This window comes from Hypanus sabinus, chromosome 4 (assembly GCF_030144855.1).
Source record: "Hypanus sabinus isolate sHypSab1 chromosome 4, sHypSab1.hap1, whole genome shotgun sequence".
NCBI lineage: Eukaryota > Metazoa > Chordata > Chondrichthyes > Myliobatiformes > Dasyatidae > Hypanus > Hypanus sabinus.
The window spans coordinates 102,617,251-102,633,437 of NC_082709.1; the positions used below are offsets into that span (position 1 = coordinate 102,617,251).

At 41.4% G+C, this 16,187-nt stretch overlaps 1 protein-coding gene across 3 annotated transcripts in view; it reads right to left on the bottom strand.

The window, feature by feature from the left end:
* The window catches only part of LOC132393039 (cilia- and flagella-associated protein 44), a 210,917-nt gene that overhangs the window by 165,877 nt on the left and 28,853 nt on the right, over positions 1-16,187 (bottom strand). For all 3 annotated transcript variants that reach the window (XM_059967770.1, XM_059967768.1, XM_059967769.1), the window contains exons 11-12: positions 12,811-12,910; positions 3,570-3,664 (exon numbers count right to left, since the gene is read on the bottom strand). In XM_059967770.1, coding sequence (XP_059823753.1) covers positions 3,570-3,664; positions 12,811-12,910 — 195 coding nt within the window. The remainder of the gene's footprint in view (positions 1-3,569; positions 3,665-12,810; positions 12,911-16,187) is intronic.

Below are 16,187 nucleotides of genomic sequence, written 5' to 3' on the forward strand. Positions count from 1 at the left end.
CTTGGATTTCCAGAAGGCGTTCGATAAGGTACTGCACAAGAGACTTAAAAATAAGATACGGATGTATGGAGTCGGAGGAAGGGTATTGGCATGGATAGTGGATTGGTTAACCAATAGAAGGCAGATAGTTGGTATAAATGGGTGTTTCTCCAGTTGGTGAGTGGGGTGCCGCAGGGGTCGGTGCTGGGTGTGCAGCTGTTTACCATTTACATTAATGATTTCGAAGACGGGACTGAGTGTAGCATAGCAAAATTTGCTGATGACACTAAACTGAGTGGAAAAGCAAATTGTACAGAGGATGTGGAGAGTCTGCAGAGGGATATAGATAGGTTAAGTGAGCAGACCAAGGTCAGGCAGATGGAATACAACGGTGGTAAATGCGAGATCATCCACTTTGGAAGGAATACTAGAAGTGCAGATTATTGTTAAAATGGTGAAAGATTGCAGCATGCTGTTGTGCAGAGGGCCTTGGGAATGCTTGTTCATGAATTGCAAAAAGTTGGCTTGCAGGTTATTAAGAAGGCAAACGGAATGTTGGCTGGCCTTCATTGCTAGAGGGATTGAATTCAAGAGCAGGGAGGTCATGCTGCAACTAACCAGGGTACTGGTGAGGCCACACCTGGAATACTGTATGCAGTTCTGGTCTCCATACTTGAGGAAGGATATACTGGCTTTGGAGGCTGTGCAGAGGAGGCTCACCAGGTTGATTCCAGAGATGAAGGGGTTAACCTATGGGACTGTACTCTCTGGAATTCAGAAGGATGAGAGGGGATCGTATAGAAACATACAAAAATTTGAAAGGGATAGATAAGATAGAAGTAGGAAAATTGCTTCCATTGGTAGGTGAGACTAGAACTAGGGGACATTGCCTCAAGATTCAGGGGAGAAGATTTAGGATGGAGATGAGGAGAAACTGTTTTTCCCAGAGAGTGGTGAATCTGTAGAATTCTCTGCCCAGGGAAGTAGTTGAGGTTTCTTCACTAAATATATTTAAGATACGGTTAGATAGATTTTTGCATAGTAGGGGAATTCAAGTCAAGTCACTTTCTATTGTCATTTCGACCATAATTGCTGGTACAGTACACAGTAAAAACAAGACAACGTTTTTCAGGACTATGGTGCTACATGAAACAGTACAAAAACTACACTGAACTACGTAAAAACAACACAGAAAAAAAACTACAGTAGTCTACAGACCTACCCAGGACTGCATAAAGTGCACAAAGCAGTGTAGGCATTACAATAAATAATAAACAGTATAATAGGCACAGTAGAGGGCAGTAAGTTGGTATCAGTCCAGACTCTGGGTATTGATGAGTCTGATAACTTGGGGGAAGAAACTGTTACATAGTCTGGTCGTGAGAGCCCAAAAGCTTTGGTGCCTTCTCCTAGACGGCAGGAGGGAGAAGAGATTGTATGAAGGGTGCATGGGGTCCTTCATAATGCTGCTTGCTTTGCGGATGCAGCGTGTAGTGTAAATGTCCATGATGGTGGGAAGAGTGACCCCGATGATCTTCTCAGCTGACCTCACTATCCGCTGCAGGGTCTTGCGGTCAGAGATGGTACAATTCCCGAACCAGGCAGTGATGCAGCTGCTCAGGATGCTCTCAATACAACCTTTGTAGAACGTGATGAGGATGGGGAGTGGGAGATGGACTTTCCTCAGCCTTCGCAGAGAGTAGAGACGCTGCTGGGCTTTCTTTGCTATGGAGCTGGTGTTGAAATTTGGTGCTCTGAACAATCTCTACCCAGGAGCTGTCAATGTTCAGTGGAGAGTGGTCACTCCATGCCCTCCTGAAGTCAACAACCATCTCTTTTGTTTTGTTCACATTCAAAGACAGATTGTTGGCTCTGCACCAGTCTGTTAGCCGCTGCACCTCCTCACTGTAAGCTGACTCGTCGTTCTTGCTGATGAGACCCACCACGGTCGTGACATTGGCGAACTTGATGATGTGGTTCAAGCTGTGTGTTGCAGCACAGTCATCAGTGGGTCAGCAGAGTGAAAAGCAGTGGACTGAGCTCAGTGTGATGGTGTTGGAGATGCTGCTTCCGATCCAGACTGACTGAGGTCTCTAAGTCAGGAAGTCCAGTATCCAGTTGCAGAGGGAGGTATTCAGGCCCAGTAGGCTCAGCTTTCCAATCAGTTTCTGAGGAATGATTGTGTTGAATGCTGAACTGAAGTCTATGAACAGCATTCGAACGTACATGTCTTTTTTGTCCAGGTGGGTTAGAGCCAGGTGGAGGGTGATGGCAATGGTGTCTTCTGTTGAATGGTTGGGATGGTACGCAAACTGCAGGGGGTCCAGTGAGGGGGGCAGCAGGGTCTTGATATTCCTCATGATGAGCCTCTTGAAACACCATGATGATGGATGTGAGTGCAACGAGACGGTAGTCATTGAAGACTTCTTCAGGGTTATGGGGAAAAGGCAGGTAGATGGAGCTGAGTTTACGGACAAATCATCCATGATCTTATTGAATGGCGGGGCAGGCTCGATGGGCCAGATGGCCTACTCCTGCTCCTATTTCTTATGTTCTTATGTAATCCAGTTTAAACCCTCCCATACAGCACTAGCAAATTTTTCTGCAAGGACGTTGGTCCCTCGCTGGTACAAGTGCAACCTGACCCTCTTGTGCAGGTTGCCTCTACCCCAGAAGACATCCCAATGGTCTAAGAACCTGAAACCTTCCTGCATACACTACCTCCTTAGACACAAATTCATCTCCCCTGTCCTTCTATTTCTGACCTCACTATAGCACCTGGGACAAGGAGTAATCCAGAGATCGTCACCTTCACAGTCCTGCTTCTTAATTTCTGACCTAACTCATTATACTCATTCTGTAGGACTTCAACTCTCACTCTACCCATGTTATTTGTACCAACATATTCACCCTCCTTCTCAAGAATTTTCTGCAACCATTCAGACACATCCTTGACCCTGATACTCAGAAGAAGCTGGGCAGAATCTAATGCCAATTGAAACTAAGCATATAAGCAATTTAAATTGTTGTACAAGCATGTACCCTTTATCCTTCATCTAAGTGCCATAGCAACAAAGGGGCTTTGACCTGTAATATTAAACTGGTAAGTGATTTGGCAGCATTTTCTGATACATTTCATATTTTCATTGTCTGCACTTTTATTTCCTTACAATAATTACCTGTAAATAGTTAAACCGTACCAACAACTGAAATAAATAAACCAGCAATATTAACATTGATATCTAATATCTTTTTCCATTAACACTGCCTGACCAGCTGAGTGCTTCCAGCAATTTGCTTATATTTTAGACTTCAGCATTTGCAATTTTCAGAATTTGCATAAGCCAGCAACCAGCCTGAAATAGACAGTGATCCCTTCTTTGGTTGGTGGGACAGGGCCCTTCATAGTGCATAATATCATGTTCAAATGTGTGAATGCAGGGGAACAACAACCCGAGTTTGGGGCTCCAAAGCAGTGGCACTGGTATCAAAAGATGCACATGTCTACCAACTCTGAACTCATACAAGCTACTTCATCTCTTAAAAGCTGCAGCAACAAGCACTACTATTATGTAGGAAGTTTCACTTACCACAAGTGGTGCCCAAGTTAATGCAGTTCCACCTCGTCTATACCTCACAGTTATCAATTCTTCATTTCTCACGAAGTCATAGATGCGCACTGTATCTGAAATTGTATTGAGCAAAAAGGTTAGCACCAATTTTCAGAAATAAAAGTACTAAAGCACAATTCATCTCAACTATATGGTGAAGTATGGTACTGAAGAAAACATGGCACATCTTGCTTCTACAAAAGTGTGGGTGGAGAGTTTAGGAATCATAAAATGAAAATCTGCTGCCATCATAACAAAATAGTATTTATGGATTGACAAGTGCAGAAGATTTCAGAAGGATGATAGCTGACTCAAAAAAAGGTCAGAAAAATGGTCAAAGAAGTCTAAGGGAGAATAGTTTTAAGAAGATCTGCATACAGGGGAAAATGCACTCAATGGAAAGATGGGAGCTACAGAAAATATGAGGGCAGTAACATAGGAGCCAAGAGCACTACGAAGTTTATAAAGAACAGTCTATGATAAAATAATATCCTACACAATATATTGTTTAGGCCATACATAGGACAACAGTGCAGTTTTACAAATAGAAGATAGAAGAGTACAGAACAGGAACGGGCCCTGCAGCCCACCATGTTGGTGCTGCCATTGCCATCTAACTAATCCCACCTGCCTGTACAGTCCATATCCCTCTATTCCTTGCCTGGAAATGCCTCTTAATTGTTGCTATTGTATTTATTTCTACCAACTCCTCAGACAGCACATTCCAGGCAGCTCAGTATAAAAAAAAATGTGTCTTTGAACATTTCCCCACTGACATAAAACCTATGCCTCCAGTACTTGATTTTTCCACCCTGGGAAAAGGACTTTGACCATTATATTTTTAAATTATGCCACCAAGTTGCCCCTGAGCCTACAACGCTCCAGAGAAAGTAATCCATATCTGTCCAACCTCTACTGATCTCTAATACTGTCCAATCCAGGTAGTATCCTTGTAAGTCTTTCTGTACCCTCTTCGAAGCTTCCAAATCCTCTTTATAATAGAACTGCACACACACTCCAAGTGTGACCTAAACAAAATCAGATGTAATATGACTTTTATACTTAATGGCTCAACTGAAGAATCAAGCATGCCATACGCCTTCTTTACCACCCAATCCGCTTTTTATCCCCCCTCAGGTAGCTTCCTACCTGATTTGCATCTATATAGACAATAGACAATAGGTGCAGAAGTAGACCATTTGGCCCCTCGAGTCTGCACCGCCATTCTGAGATCATGGCTGATCATTCACTATCAATACCCAGTCCCTGCCTTGTCCCCATATCCCTTGATTCCCCTATCCATCAGATATCTATCTAGCTCCTTCTTGAAAGCATCCAGAGAATTGGCCTCCACCGTCTTCCGAGGCAGTGCATTCCACACCTCCACAACTCTCTGGGAGAAGAAGCTCTTCCTCAACTCTGTTTTAAATAACTGACCTCTTATTCTCAATCCATGCCCTCTGGTACTGGACTCTCCCAACATCTGGAACATATTTCCTGCCTCAATCCTATCAAATCCTTTAATTATCTTAAACGTTTCAATCAGATCCCCTCTCAATCTCCTCAATTCCAGCGTGTACAAGCCCAATCTCTCCAATCTCTCTGCGTAAGACAGCCCTGCCATCCCAGGAATCAACCTAGTGAATCTACGCTACACTTCCTCAATTGCCAGAATGTCCTTCCTTAAACCTGGAGACCAAAACCGTACACAATATTCCAGGTGTGGTCTCACCAGGGCCCTGTACAAATGCAAAAGGACATCCTTGCTCTTGTACTCAATTCCCCTTGTAACAAAGGCCAACATTCCATTTGCCCTCTTCACTGCCTGTTGCATTTGCTCATTCACCTTCATTGACTGGTGAACTAGGACTCCTAGGTCTCTTTGCATTTCTCCCTTACCTAACTCTATACCGTTCAGACAATACTCTGCCCTCTTGTTCCTGCTTCCAATACTCTGCCCTCTTGTTCCTGCTTCCAATACTCTGCCCTCTTGTTCCTGCTTCCAATACTCTGCCCTCGTGTTCCTGCTTGTCAATATGTCAATGCTCTGCAGAGTCCTTGCATTTGACATCCCAAAGTACAACATCTCACACTTATCAAGCCAAATTTCCAACTGATCTATAACCCTGCTGCATCCACAACTCCACCTATTTTCATATCACCTTCAAACTTGCTTATTAGACCACCTGCATTTTCATGCAGATCATATGTCATATCACAAACAACAGAAATCTGATCCTAGTGGAACAGCACTGAGAAAATTGAAGCCTATGAGAATGCAATGTCTAAATCCACTAAGATCATGGAATTTAACTGAGATTTATTTTTTAAAATGCAATTTTCCGGGGAGCAAATAAAAGGGGTGATTGATAAGGTCGTGGCCTAAGTTAGAAGGAGTCAATTTTAGAAAACCTAGCACATTTATTTTTCCTGCATTTACACACTTAGTCCAGCAGTCGTGGAGCATAAGGATCCCTTCTTTGTAGAAGTTGGTGTCGTACCTCCAGAAGTGATCCACAGCATGGGGTGATTGATAAGTTTGTGGCCTAAGGTAGAAGGAGATGTTATTAACTTCAAACTTCCTGCATTTTCACTCAAAGAGTTGAACTGCACATGCATATAATGAGAGCTGTATAACTCATCTCCCTCTACCTTAAACCACAAACTTATCAATCACCCTTGCTGTGGACCACCTGGAGGTCCAAGACACTCTCGTTACATGCACATGCTGTTCAACTCTTTGAGTGATAATGTAGAAAGTTTGAAGTTAATAAATCATCTCCTTCTACCTTAGGCCATGAACTTATCAAACACCCCTGCTGTGGACCACTTCTACAAAGAAGGGATCCATATGCTCCAGGGCCGCTGGACTAAGTGTGTACGTGTAAGAGGGGACTACATTGAAAAATAAATGTTTTCTGAAATTCACTCCTTCTACCTTAGGCCACGAACTTATCAATCACCCCCCCCCCCCCCCCGTATTTCATCTAGTGAGCATTTTGTGGGAAAATATCATCATCAATTTAAAATTACTACAGTGTATGAGGAGAAGCCAATTTTACTCAGAAGGTTATTATACAATGGAATGTTTCGTCACAGGGAATGACAGGGGAAAATAGATATAAATTCAAAATACATAAAGATAGAGGATATGGAGAAGGATCACAAAAAGCTGTATAGTGAAAAAAAACAAACTGCTGGAGAAATGCCATAGTACCTGTGTTGGCAAAAGGAGAGTTGATGTGTCAGTTTGACATCATGCATCAGGATGACAATATTATTTCTGAATTGTACCATTTCAATCATCAACTTGTGGAGTTTTAAGTCAAAATCATTTACAAGTTGATAACTTTAAAAGGATCTGCTGGTATGGTCAGAAAGATCAAGATATCCATTACACAAACATACTATTCATATAATTAAATAATAAAAGTCTAAGTATTGTAGTCACTGAAGATATTACATATGACATCACATAAGAATGCTGAGCAAGCATTCTTTAACCTAAAAGCTTTAAAAATATTTTGCTAATAGAACTTAAAAACAAGTTTCCCTGTATTCACATTTCCTTCAAATGGGATGGCGATAAGGGAAAAGGAAACTACTCTGTCAATACTCTCAGACAGTGAAGTTAATTTCATTGGTGCCACTAGAGCTTATCTAATTTAATTGCCTAAATAGAATACACGTCAAAATCCAGAAATGAGAAATAACTACATTAATCCAGTAATTGTATCTACATTAACCAACTACATAGAATTGGGTAGGCTAACATTTGTTCATAATTAATTTATTAATGGTCTTAAGTAATTCGAATGATGATGGACAGAAAACATTTGTCAAACCTTTTAAATTGGAAGAATCACAATCAAAATCAAGTTTATTATCACAGAAATACAAATGCCATCAAATTTGCTGTTTGTGCATAACAAAAAAAATTACTGTTCCAATAAATAAATAGTACTAAAGAAGAATAGCCAGGTAGTGTTCATGGAATGCTCAGAGATCTGATGGTAAAGGGGGCAAGCTGTTCCTAAAATGCTGAGTGTAGGTCTTCAGGCTCCTGCATCTCACCCCTAATGGTAATGAGAAGAAGGCATGACCCAGACCAGCAGGGCCACCTTACTGGGGCACTGTCTTTTGAAAATATCCTTGATGGGGAGGGTTGTGCCTATGTTGGAGTTATCTGACCTCTACAGCCTCTTTTGATCCAACACATTGGAGCCACCATAAGAAAACCAATCAAAATGCTCTCCACCGTACATTTGTAGGAATTTTTTAGAGTCTTGAGTAATATGCCAAATCTTCTCAAACTCCTAATGATGTATAGCTGGTTGAGTGCCTTCTTCATGATTGCATTATTGCATTGAGTCCAGGTTATACTCTCTGACATGCCACGGAACTCGAAGCTGCTCACCCTTTCCACTGCTAACCCTTCGATGAGGTGTGTTCTCCTAACATCCCTTTCCTGCAGTCCACAAGCAATTCCTTGGTCTTGCTGACATTGAGTGCAAGGTTATTGAGGCAACATCACTTAACCAGCCAATCTATCAGTCCTTGTCACCATCTGAGATTCTGCCAACAACAGTGGTGCTGCCGATAAATTTAAAGATGGCATTTGAGCTATTTCTATCCACACAGTCATGAATGTAGAGAAAGGGCTAACATGCATCTTGATGTACACTGCGCTGATTGTCATCGAGAATTATATTTTATTACTGATCCACACTGACTGTGTATCCCAATGAGGAAATTTGGGATCCATTTGCAGAAGGCCAGGTTTTGAAGCTTATTGATTAGTACTGAAGGAATGACGGTGTTGAACACTTAGCTGTAATCAATAAACAACCACCTAACATATGAATTGCTGTTGTCCAAGTGCTCCAAAGCCGAGAAGAGAGACAGTGAGATTGCGTCAGCTATAGACCTGTTGTAGCAATAGGGAATTTGCATTGGGTCCAGGTTATTGCTGAGGCAGGAGTTAAGTCTAGCCAAGACCAACCTCTGAAAGCATTTCATCACAATAGATGTGAGTGCTACTGGGTGATGGTCTTTGAGACAGTTCACCATTGCCATGGATAATCCAGGTGATTCGCAGTCTGCTGAGTGCTAGATCTATAGGATTCAAGATTGGTGATCTAAAATTATACAACAAGACCAGGTATGACCTATGGAAGACTAGTTAAAGAGTGGAAATAAAACATTTCCAATTGGAGACAGAGACGGAATAGGATGCATATCAGTTCTGGCAGAGTTTGTAGCCATTATTTCCTTGAAGGCAAGACTTTAACATTATGAATGGCTATGATGCTTCACTCCCAGATAAGCCAGCACCTTTTATGCATACTTTGAAAAGGAGAATAAAACTACAGCTATGCAAATCGCTGGAGCATTTGGTGACCCTGTGATCTCTGTCTCAGAGGCTGACTCCAGAACATCTTTCAAAAAGGTGAACCCTCGCAAGGCATCAGGCCCTGATGGTATACCTGGTAGAGCACTGAAAACTTGTGCCAATCAAATAATGGGCATGCCCAAGGATCTTCATTCTCTTACTGCTACAGTCAGTGGTTCCCACCTGCTTCAAAAGGGTGGTATTCATACAAGTGCATAAGAAAAGCAGGGTGAGCTCCCTCAACAACTATCATCCAGTTGCACTCACACCTACTGTGATGAAGTACTTTGAGAGAGTGGTCATAGCCAGAGTCAACTCCTGCATAAGCAAGGACTTGGATATGCTACAATTTGCCTTATTATTGAAGGGAATGGCCACAACGGTACTCTGCACTGGCTGCCTGTTCCCTTTCTCTCTCTTGACGGTCACCCAGCTACCTGCCTACTGCAACTACCTCCTGCCTCAGCAAGGATCTGGACCCACTGCAATTTGCCTATTGCCACAATAGGTCAATGGTAGACGCAATCTCAAGGGCTCTCCACACGACTTTAGACCACCTGGACAGCACAAACACCTACATCAGGATGCTATTCATCAACTATATCTCAGCATTTAATACCATCATTCCCAGAATCCTGATTGAGAAGTTGCAGAACCTAGGCATCTGTACCTCACTCTGCAATTAGAACCTCAACATCCTAACCAGAAGACCACAGACTGCGCAGATTGATGATAACATATCCTCCTCGCTGACAATCAACACTGGTGCACCTCAGGGGTATGTGCTTAGCCCACTGCTTTATTCTCTATATACACATGACTGTGTGGCTAGGCATAAGTCAAATACCATCTATAAATTTGCTGACAATACAACCATTGTTGATAGAATCTCAGGTGGTGACAAGAGGGCATACAGGAGTGAGATATGCCAACTAGTGGAATAGTGCTACAGCAACAACCTGGCACTCAACGTCAGTAAGATGAAAGAACTGATTGTAGACTTCAAGAAGGATAAGACAAAGGAACACATACCAATCCTCATAGAGGGATCAGAAGTGGAAAGAGTGAGCAGTTTCAAATTCCTGGGTGTCAAGATCTCTGAGGATCTAATCTGGTCCCAATATATTGATGTAATTATAAAGAAGGCAAGACAGCAGCTATATTAGGAGTTTGAAGAGATTTGGCATGTCAACAAATACACTCAAAAACTTATATAGTTGTAATGTGGAGAGCATTCTAACAGGTTGTATCATTCTCTGGTATGGAGGGGCTACTGCACAGGACCAAAAGAAGCTGTAGAAGGTTGTAATTCTAGTCAGCTCCATCTTGGGCACTAGCCTACAAAATACCCAGGCCACCTTTAGAGAGTGGTGTCTCAGAAAAGCAGTGTCCATTATTAAGGACACTTAATAATGCCCTTTTCTCACTATTACCATCAGGTAGGAGATACAGAAGCCTGAAGGCACACACTCAGCGATTCAGGAACAGTTTCTTCCCCTCTGCCATCCGATTCCTAAATGGATATTGAAGCTTTGAACACTACCTCACTTTTTTTTTTAAATATACAGTATTTCTGCTTTTGCACTTTGTGTAATCTATCAATATACATAATTGATTTACTTGTTTATTTATTATTATGCTTTATTTTATTATTATTATTTTTTGTTTCTCCCTGCTAGATTATGTATTGCATTGAACTGTTGCTGCTAAGTTAACAAATTTCACGTCACAGTGCAATGGTAATAAATCTGATTCTGATTCTGAATCTGTAGCTCCTATCTATCACCTCCTCATTATCGCATATGAGCTGAAGGCTATCCTGCTGCAGTTCCAGTTCCTTAACACAGTTTGTAAGGAGTTGCCGCTGGATGTGCTTTGTGCAGATGTGGTTACTAGGGAAACTGAAGATCTCCCAGAGTCCCTAAATGTCACATGAAGTACACAACACTAAACCTGGACCCTTTCTCACTGCACTAGTTGTGTACTAATAGACAAAGAAAGAGGATTTACCAGAAAATCACCTTGGCCTTTGTCTCTTCCCATTTAAGCCTCTTGAGCTAAAGCCTGAAGCTAACTATTCTAACACCAATCAACTCTAACATTGATCTGCTCCCACAATGGCTGCTCCACTTTTACCTAGCTTCTATTTATTGGTCTTTGCCAAGTGCCTGATCGTTCACAATGATTGCAACCCACTGAAAAGTCCCGAAAGACCCCAAGTTCTTTTTAAATTTCACATTACCTCACCAAAACAGCAGCCAGCAAATCATCCCCCAAATGCTGCACATAAGTCCAGCGTTCATACACCAGAGAGGACCTGTCATTCATCACTGCTATTTCACATATTCTCTTTCTCCTGTCTGTCACTCACTCTTCTCTGCAACTTAAGATATGTTAGAATGTTAGGAGTAATGCAGAATGGAAACAGGGCCTCCAGCCCATCTGGTCCATGCCAAACACAGTATCTCTCCTACTAGTCCCAGTTGCTCACATTCAACCCATAATCCTCCAACCCCTTCACCTCCATGCAACTCTCCAAATGCCTCTTATATTATCACTACCTTCTATGTAATTAAGTTACTGCTCCAGTCTCTTTTAAATATTTCACCTTTTATCTTGTATTTGTGACCTTTAGTTTTGGACTCCCCAACCCCAGGGAAATAACTATGACTGTCTGTCTTATCCATAACCTTCATGATTTTATAAATTTTATAAGGTCACCTCTAATTTTTCTTTGCTCCAAAGAATAAAGATCTAACATCGCTAACCTCTTTTTAAAAATTAGTCCCTCTACTAGTCCAGGCAACATCCTTATAAATCCCTTCTGCACCCTTCAGCTTGCCAATGTCTTTCCTATAAAAGAGTGACTAAAACTGTACACCATACTCCAAGTGCAGCCTCACCAGTGTCCTCTATAACTGCAGCATAATGTCCCTACTCCTTTTATGCCTTGTGTGATGTAAGCTAGCATCACCCTGTCTACCTTGTACCCCCCAGATCTCTCTGTTCCATAACATATGACAGTCCCCTGCAATTTACTGTACAAGTCCTACCCTGGTTTGGCTATTCAAAATTACCACACAGTTATCAAAGTAGAAATCCGCTTGTTGTTCCTCCTCCCATCTCCCCCAACTAATCAACCTGAAGGATCTCAACCTTAAATTATCATCTCTCCATTTCCTTCCATGGATGCTGCTTGACGGGCCAAGCTCACCTAGCATTTTGCTTGTTTGATTATATTCTTCATAGTTGTGAACTGGCTGTTGCTAGAAAGACTAGCAGCTATTGCCCACCCCTAAATGGCCCTAAGGAGGTGGTGGTGAGCTGTCTTCTTGAATTGTCTTCCGGGAAGGCAGTTTCAGGATTTAGAATCAACAAGACTGAAGCACTTCCAAGTCAAAATGGTACATTATTTGGAGGGGAATCTTCAGGTGACAGTGTCCCATGCACCTGCTACGCCCTGATGTTCTTTATGATGGAGGTCATAAATTTGAGGTGCTGTGGTAATAGTTGGTTTGTTGAAATAGTAAACTGCAGGGTATAGGCTTCAAGCTGAGTGGTAGGAACTTCAGAGGGGAAACAAGACATATTTTATTTTTCACCTAAAGGATGGTTGGAATCAGAAAAGCACTATCTGGGAGTGCAGGGAGAAACACAACATTTAAGAAGTATCATGAATCACCTACATGAACCAAAAGTAGACAAATCGGTAGTCGATGGTCAGCACGGAAATAATAGTTGAAGGCCATTTTTCACGCTGTGTAATGCTATGGCTTTATCAACTATATCAACTACATCATGCCACATTTAAGTGAAGAAGTCACCTACGATCAAGTGCTGTTGTTGCCATCAGATAGGTAAGTGGTGACAAGTCCATAGCCTGGATTACTCCAGCGTGGAAAGAAAACAGACATTCGGGGTCTTGCGTCTGAAAGGATTCAAAAAAGCCATTAAGCATAATATGGAAGAACTGGCCATTGAAAATAACATTTAAGAAGGAGACACTCTACACATAATGTATTGACCTGTTGTGGAATTACAAACACACAAAAATCTGCAGATGCTGGAAATCCAAAGCAACACACACTGGAGCAACATGGAAAAGAATAAACAGTCGACTTTTCAGGCTGAGACCCTTCTTCAGGACTGGCCTGCCGAGTTTCCACGGCATTTTGTGTGTGTTGCTTACCTGTTGTGGATTTTGATCCATACTGGTAGCAGCAATGACAATACAGAACTGCGACTATGCCACATTCATAATTCACACCAGCAACAAGGGAGATAAATTGGATCAAAACAAAAGAACAGTAACCCAACACCTTTATCATCCCATTGGAATCTCCACCCACACTATCTTCATATAAGGAAATGACATGAATGTGTTTTGGAATTATAAAAATGCATCTTAAGTGCATGGAGAGAGATGTCAAGGTTCAAGGTAGTAGGAGCAGAAGCATATAGAAACATGGATTTTAAAGTAGAATACTGCAGAACAGAAACAGGACCTTCAGCCCATCCAGTCCATGCAACCCAATCTTCTGCCTAGACCCTTCTACCTGCAGCTGGATCATTTCCCATCAAACCTCTCTTACCCATGTACCTATCCAGACTTCTCTTTAACACTTACATAAGAGAACCGACACCTACCACTTCCGCTGGCACCACCCTCTGAATAAAGAAGGCTCCCCTCAGATTTCTCTTGAATATTGCACTTTTCACCCAAAACTTATGACCTTAGTTCTAGTCTCACCCAACCTGAGTTGCATTCATGCATTCACCCTATCTTTTGCCCCTTACAATTCTGTATACCCCCATAAGAAATCCCCTCATTCTCCAGCACTCCAGGGAATAAAGTCCTAATCTATTCAACCTTTCCCTACGATTCAGGCTTTTGAGCCTCAGCCACACACTTGTAAATTTTCTCTGCACTCTTTCAAGCTTATTGATATATTCCCTGTAGATAGATGACTAGAACTACACACAATAAATTTGGCCTCACTAACACCCTGTACAATCTCATCATAACATCCCAATTTCTGTATGCATTGTCCTGATTTATGAAAGCCAATCTGCTTAAAGCTCTCTTTATGACCCTATCTACCTTAGATAAATCTTTGAAAAAATGATAAGGAAATGTGTTTGAAAGCAAGTGGTTCAACAGGAATATGGCTGTCAGCATTCCAGTGAAAACCAGTGGAAATATTGCGAAGTATTTGTATAAATTTGGTGTAATTGACAATGAAATATACTGATTACTGAGTTCACAGAAAAGACAGAGAAGTAAATTGGGTGACATTATTAGCTAAAGCCACAACTGAAATATACCAGTGATAACTTTTCTATCCTGAGATGTTCAACTATTCTCTGCTAAAATTATTTAAGTAAGAAGAAACTACTTAAGATATACGTAAACATAGGAATAGGGTGCTCCCTCGCTTGTGCCTACTCCAAGATTCAACAAAATTGATAGTGATTGCTTACATTAGTACCACTTTCTGCTTCTATCTGTATCAAGAATATTAAAAAATCCATTTCCACAGCTTCCTTTGACAGAGATTCACCCACTGGATTAGGTTTCTCTTCACTTCTACCCTGAATGGTTGATCTTTTACTTTGAGGTGTATGAACACTGGTTGCAGACATCCGTCCAGGAGTGTCTGTAATTTCCATCCAGGAGTGTCTGTAATTTTGTACATTTCAATAAGATCACATTTAATTCTTCTAAATTCCAGAGAACATAGGCCCCATCTTAATCTCTCTTAAATTCATAGAGTCGTACAGCATGGAAATAGATTCTTTGGCTCACCATCTCCATGCAGACATTCAAGTATCTTTCTAGAGACACAAACGTCTGCAGATGCTGAAATCTGGGGTAACAAGCATGGTAAAATGGAGACACAAAAGACTGCAGATAGCTTAAAGATGGAAAATTTAGTTGAGTGATATCACAACTACATCCTCTCACTCAACATCAAAAAAACCAAAGAGCTGACTATCAGCTGCAGGAGGAAGAAGCCAGAGATGTGTAAACCAGTCCTCATTAAGGAACAGAGGTGGACAGTGTCTGTAGCTTTAGATTTCTTGGTATTAATTTATCAGAGTATCTGTCATGAGACTAGTATATCAGAGGCAATGTCCCTCCCAGCACTGAACACATTTACATGGAGCACTACACAAGAATACAGTATTTATCATCATAGTTAGCATCCATCAAAGTTAGCCATAGCATCCAAATAATGCCCCCTTCTTGCTACAACCATCAGGCTCCTGAACTGGCAGGGATAACCTAATTCACCACTTCTCTGAACAGATTCTACACCCTACACTTAGTTGCATACTTTGTCTGCTTTAGCATTTTGCTTGTCTGTCAATCTTTATCTGTTTGTGTTTAGTCTCTCATAACATTTCATTGTATTTATTTTTTCCTGTAAATAACTCCAAAAATAAAACTCAAGGTAGTAAAATATATTAATTTTGATACTGTAACAAATTTTCTTTCAAGCTTTGAACTCAATCTGTAGGGATATAAGGGAATTTTGAATCAAAACCCTGCAACAGGACTGAGAGTCGAGAGGAGAGATAATCAGTATAAAGTAGAGAAGGGAAGTAGTTAGACAGGGGCCATTAGATGACTGGTAGACTGATGAAGGGTGAAGCATAACACATAGGTGAGGGGTTAGGTTGGAGCTGGAAGGTAGAGACAGGTGGAAGATAGATGGAGGCAGGCAAAATAATGGCAGATGGAGCTAAGTAGTGGGAGGAGAGGGTGAAGGGGAGGGAGTTAGCAGAGGCTGTGTCTCGTGTCTCTATCATATTGATGTTTCCTAGTTAGATGCAAGCACAAAACACAGAGGAGTTTTGCAATAATTAGATTTTTGTTTTAATTACTTGATGTGTTCCCATGTCACTGAACACAAAACAAACGCTGAAACACAGTAGCAATAGCATTGAGCCTATGCACTTAGGTCCATATCCTTGACCATTACCTATGATCATCTTCTTTGGACAACTAAATGCCAACATCATGCAAGAAGACAAACTATTTCTAGAATTCCTTGAATTCAGTGTACAAGGCAACAGTTGAAAGATTTAAAATGGATTTAAGGGGCAACACCATGTATAAATGGAATGAGTGGTTGAGGCAAGCACATCAATAACATTCAAAAGACACTTGGACAAGTACATGGACAGCAAAGGTATCCACA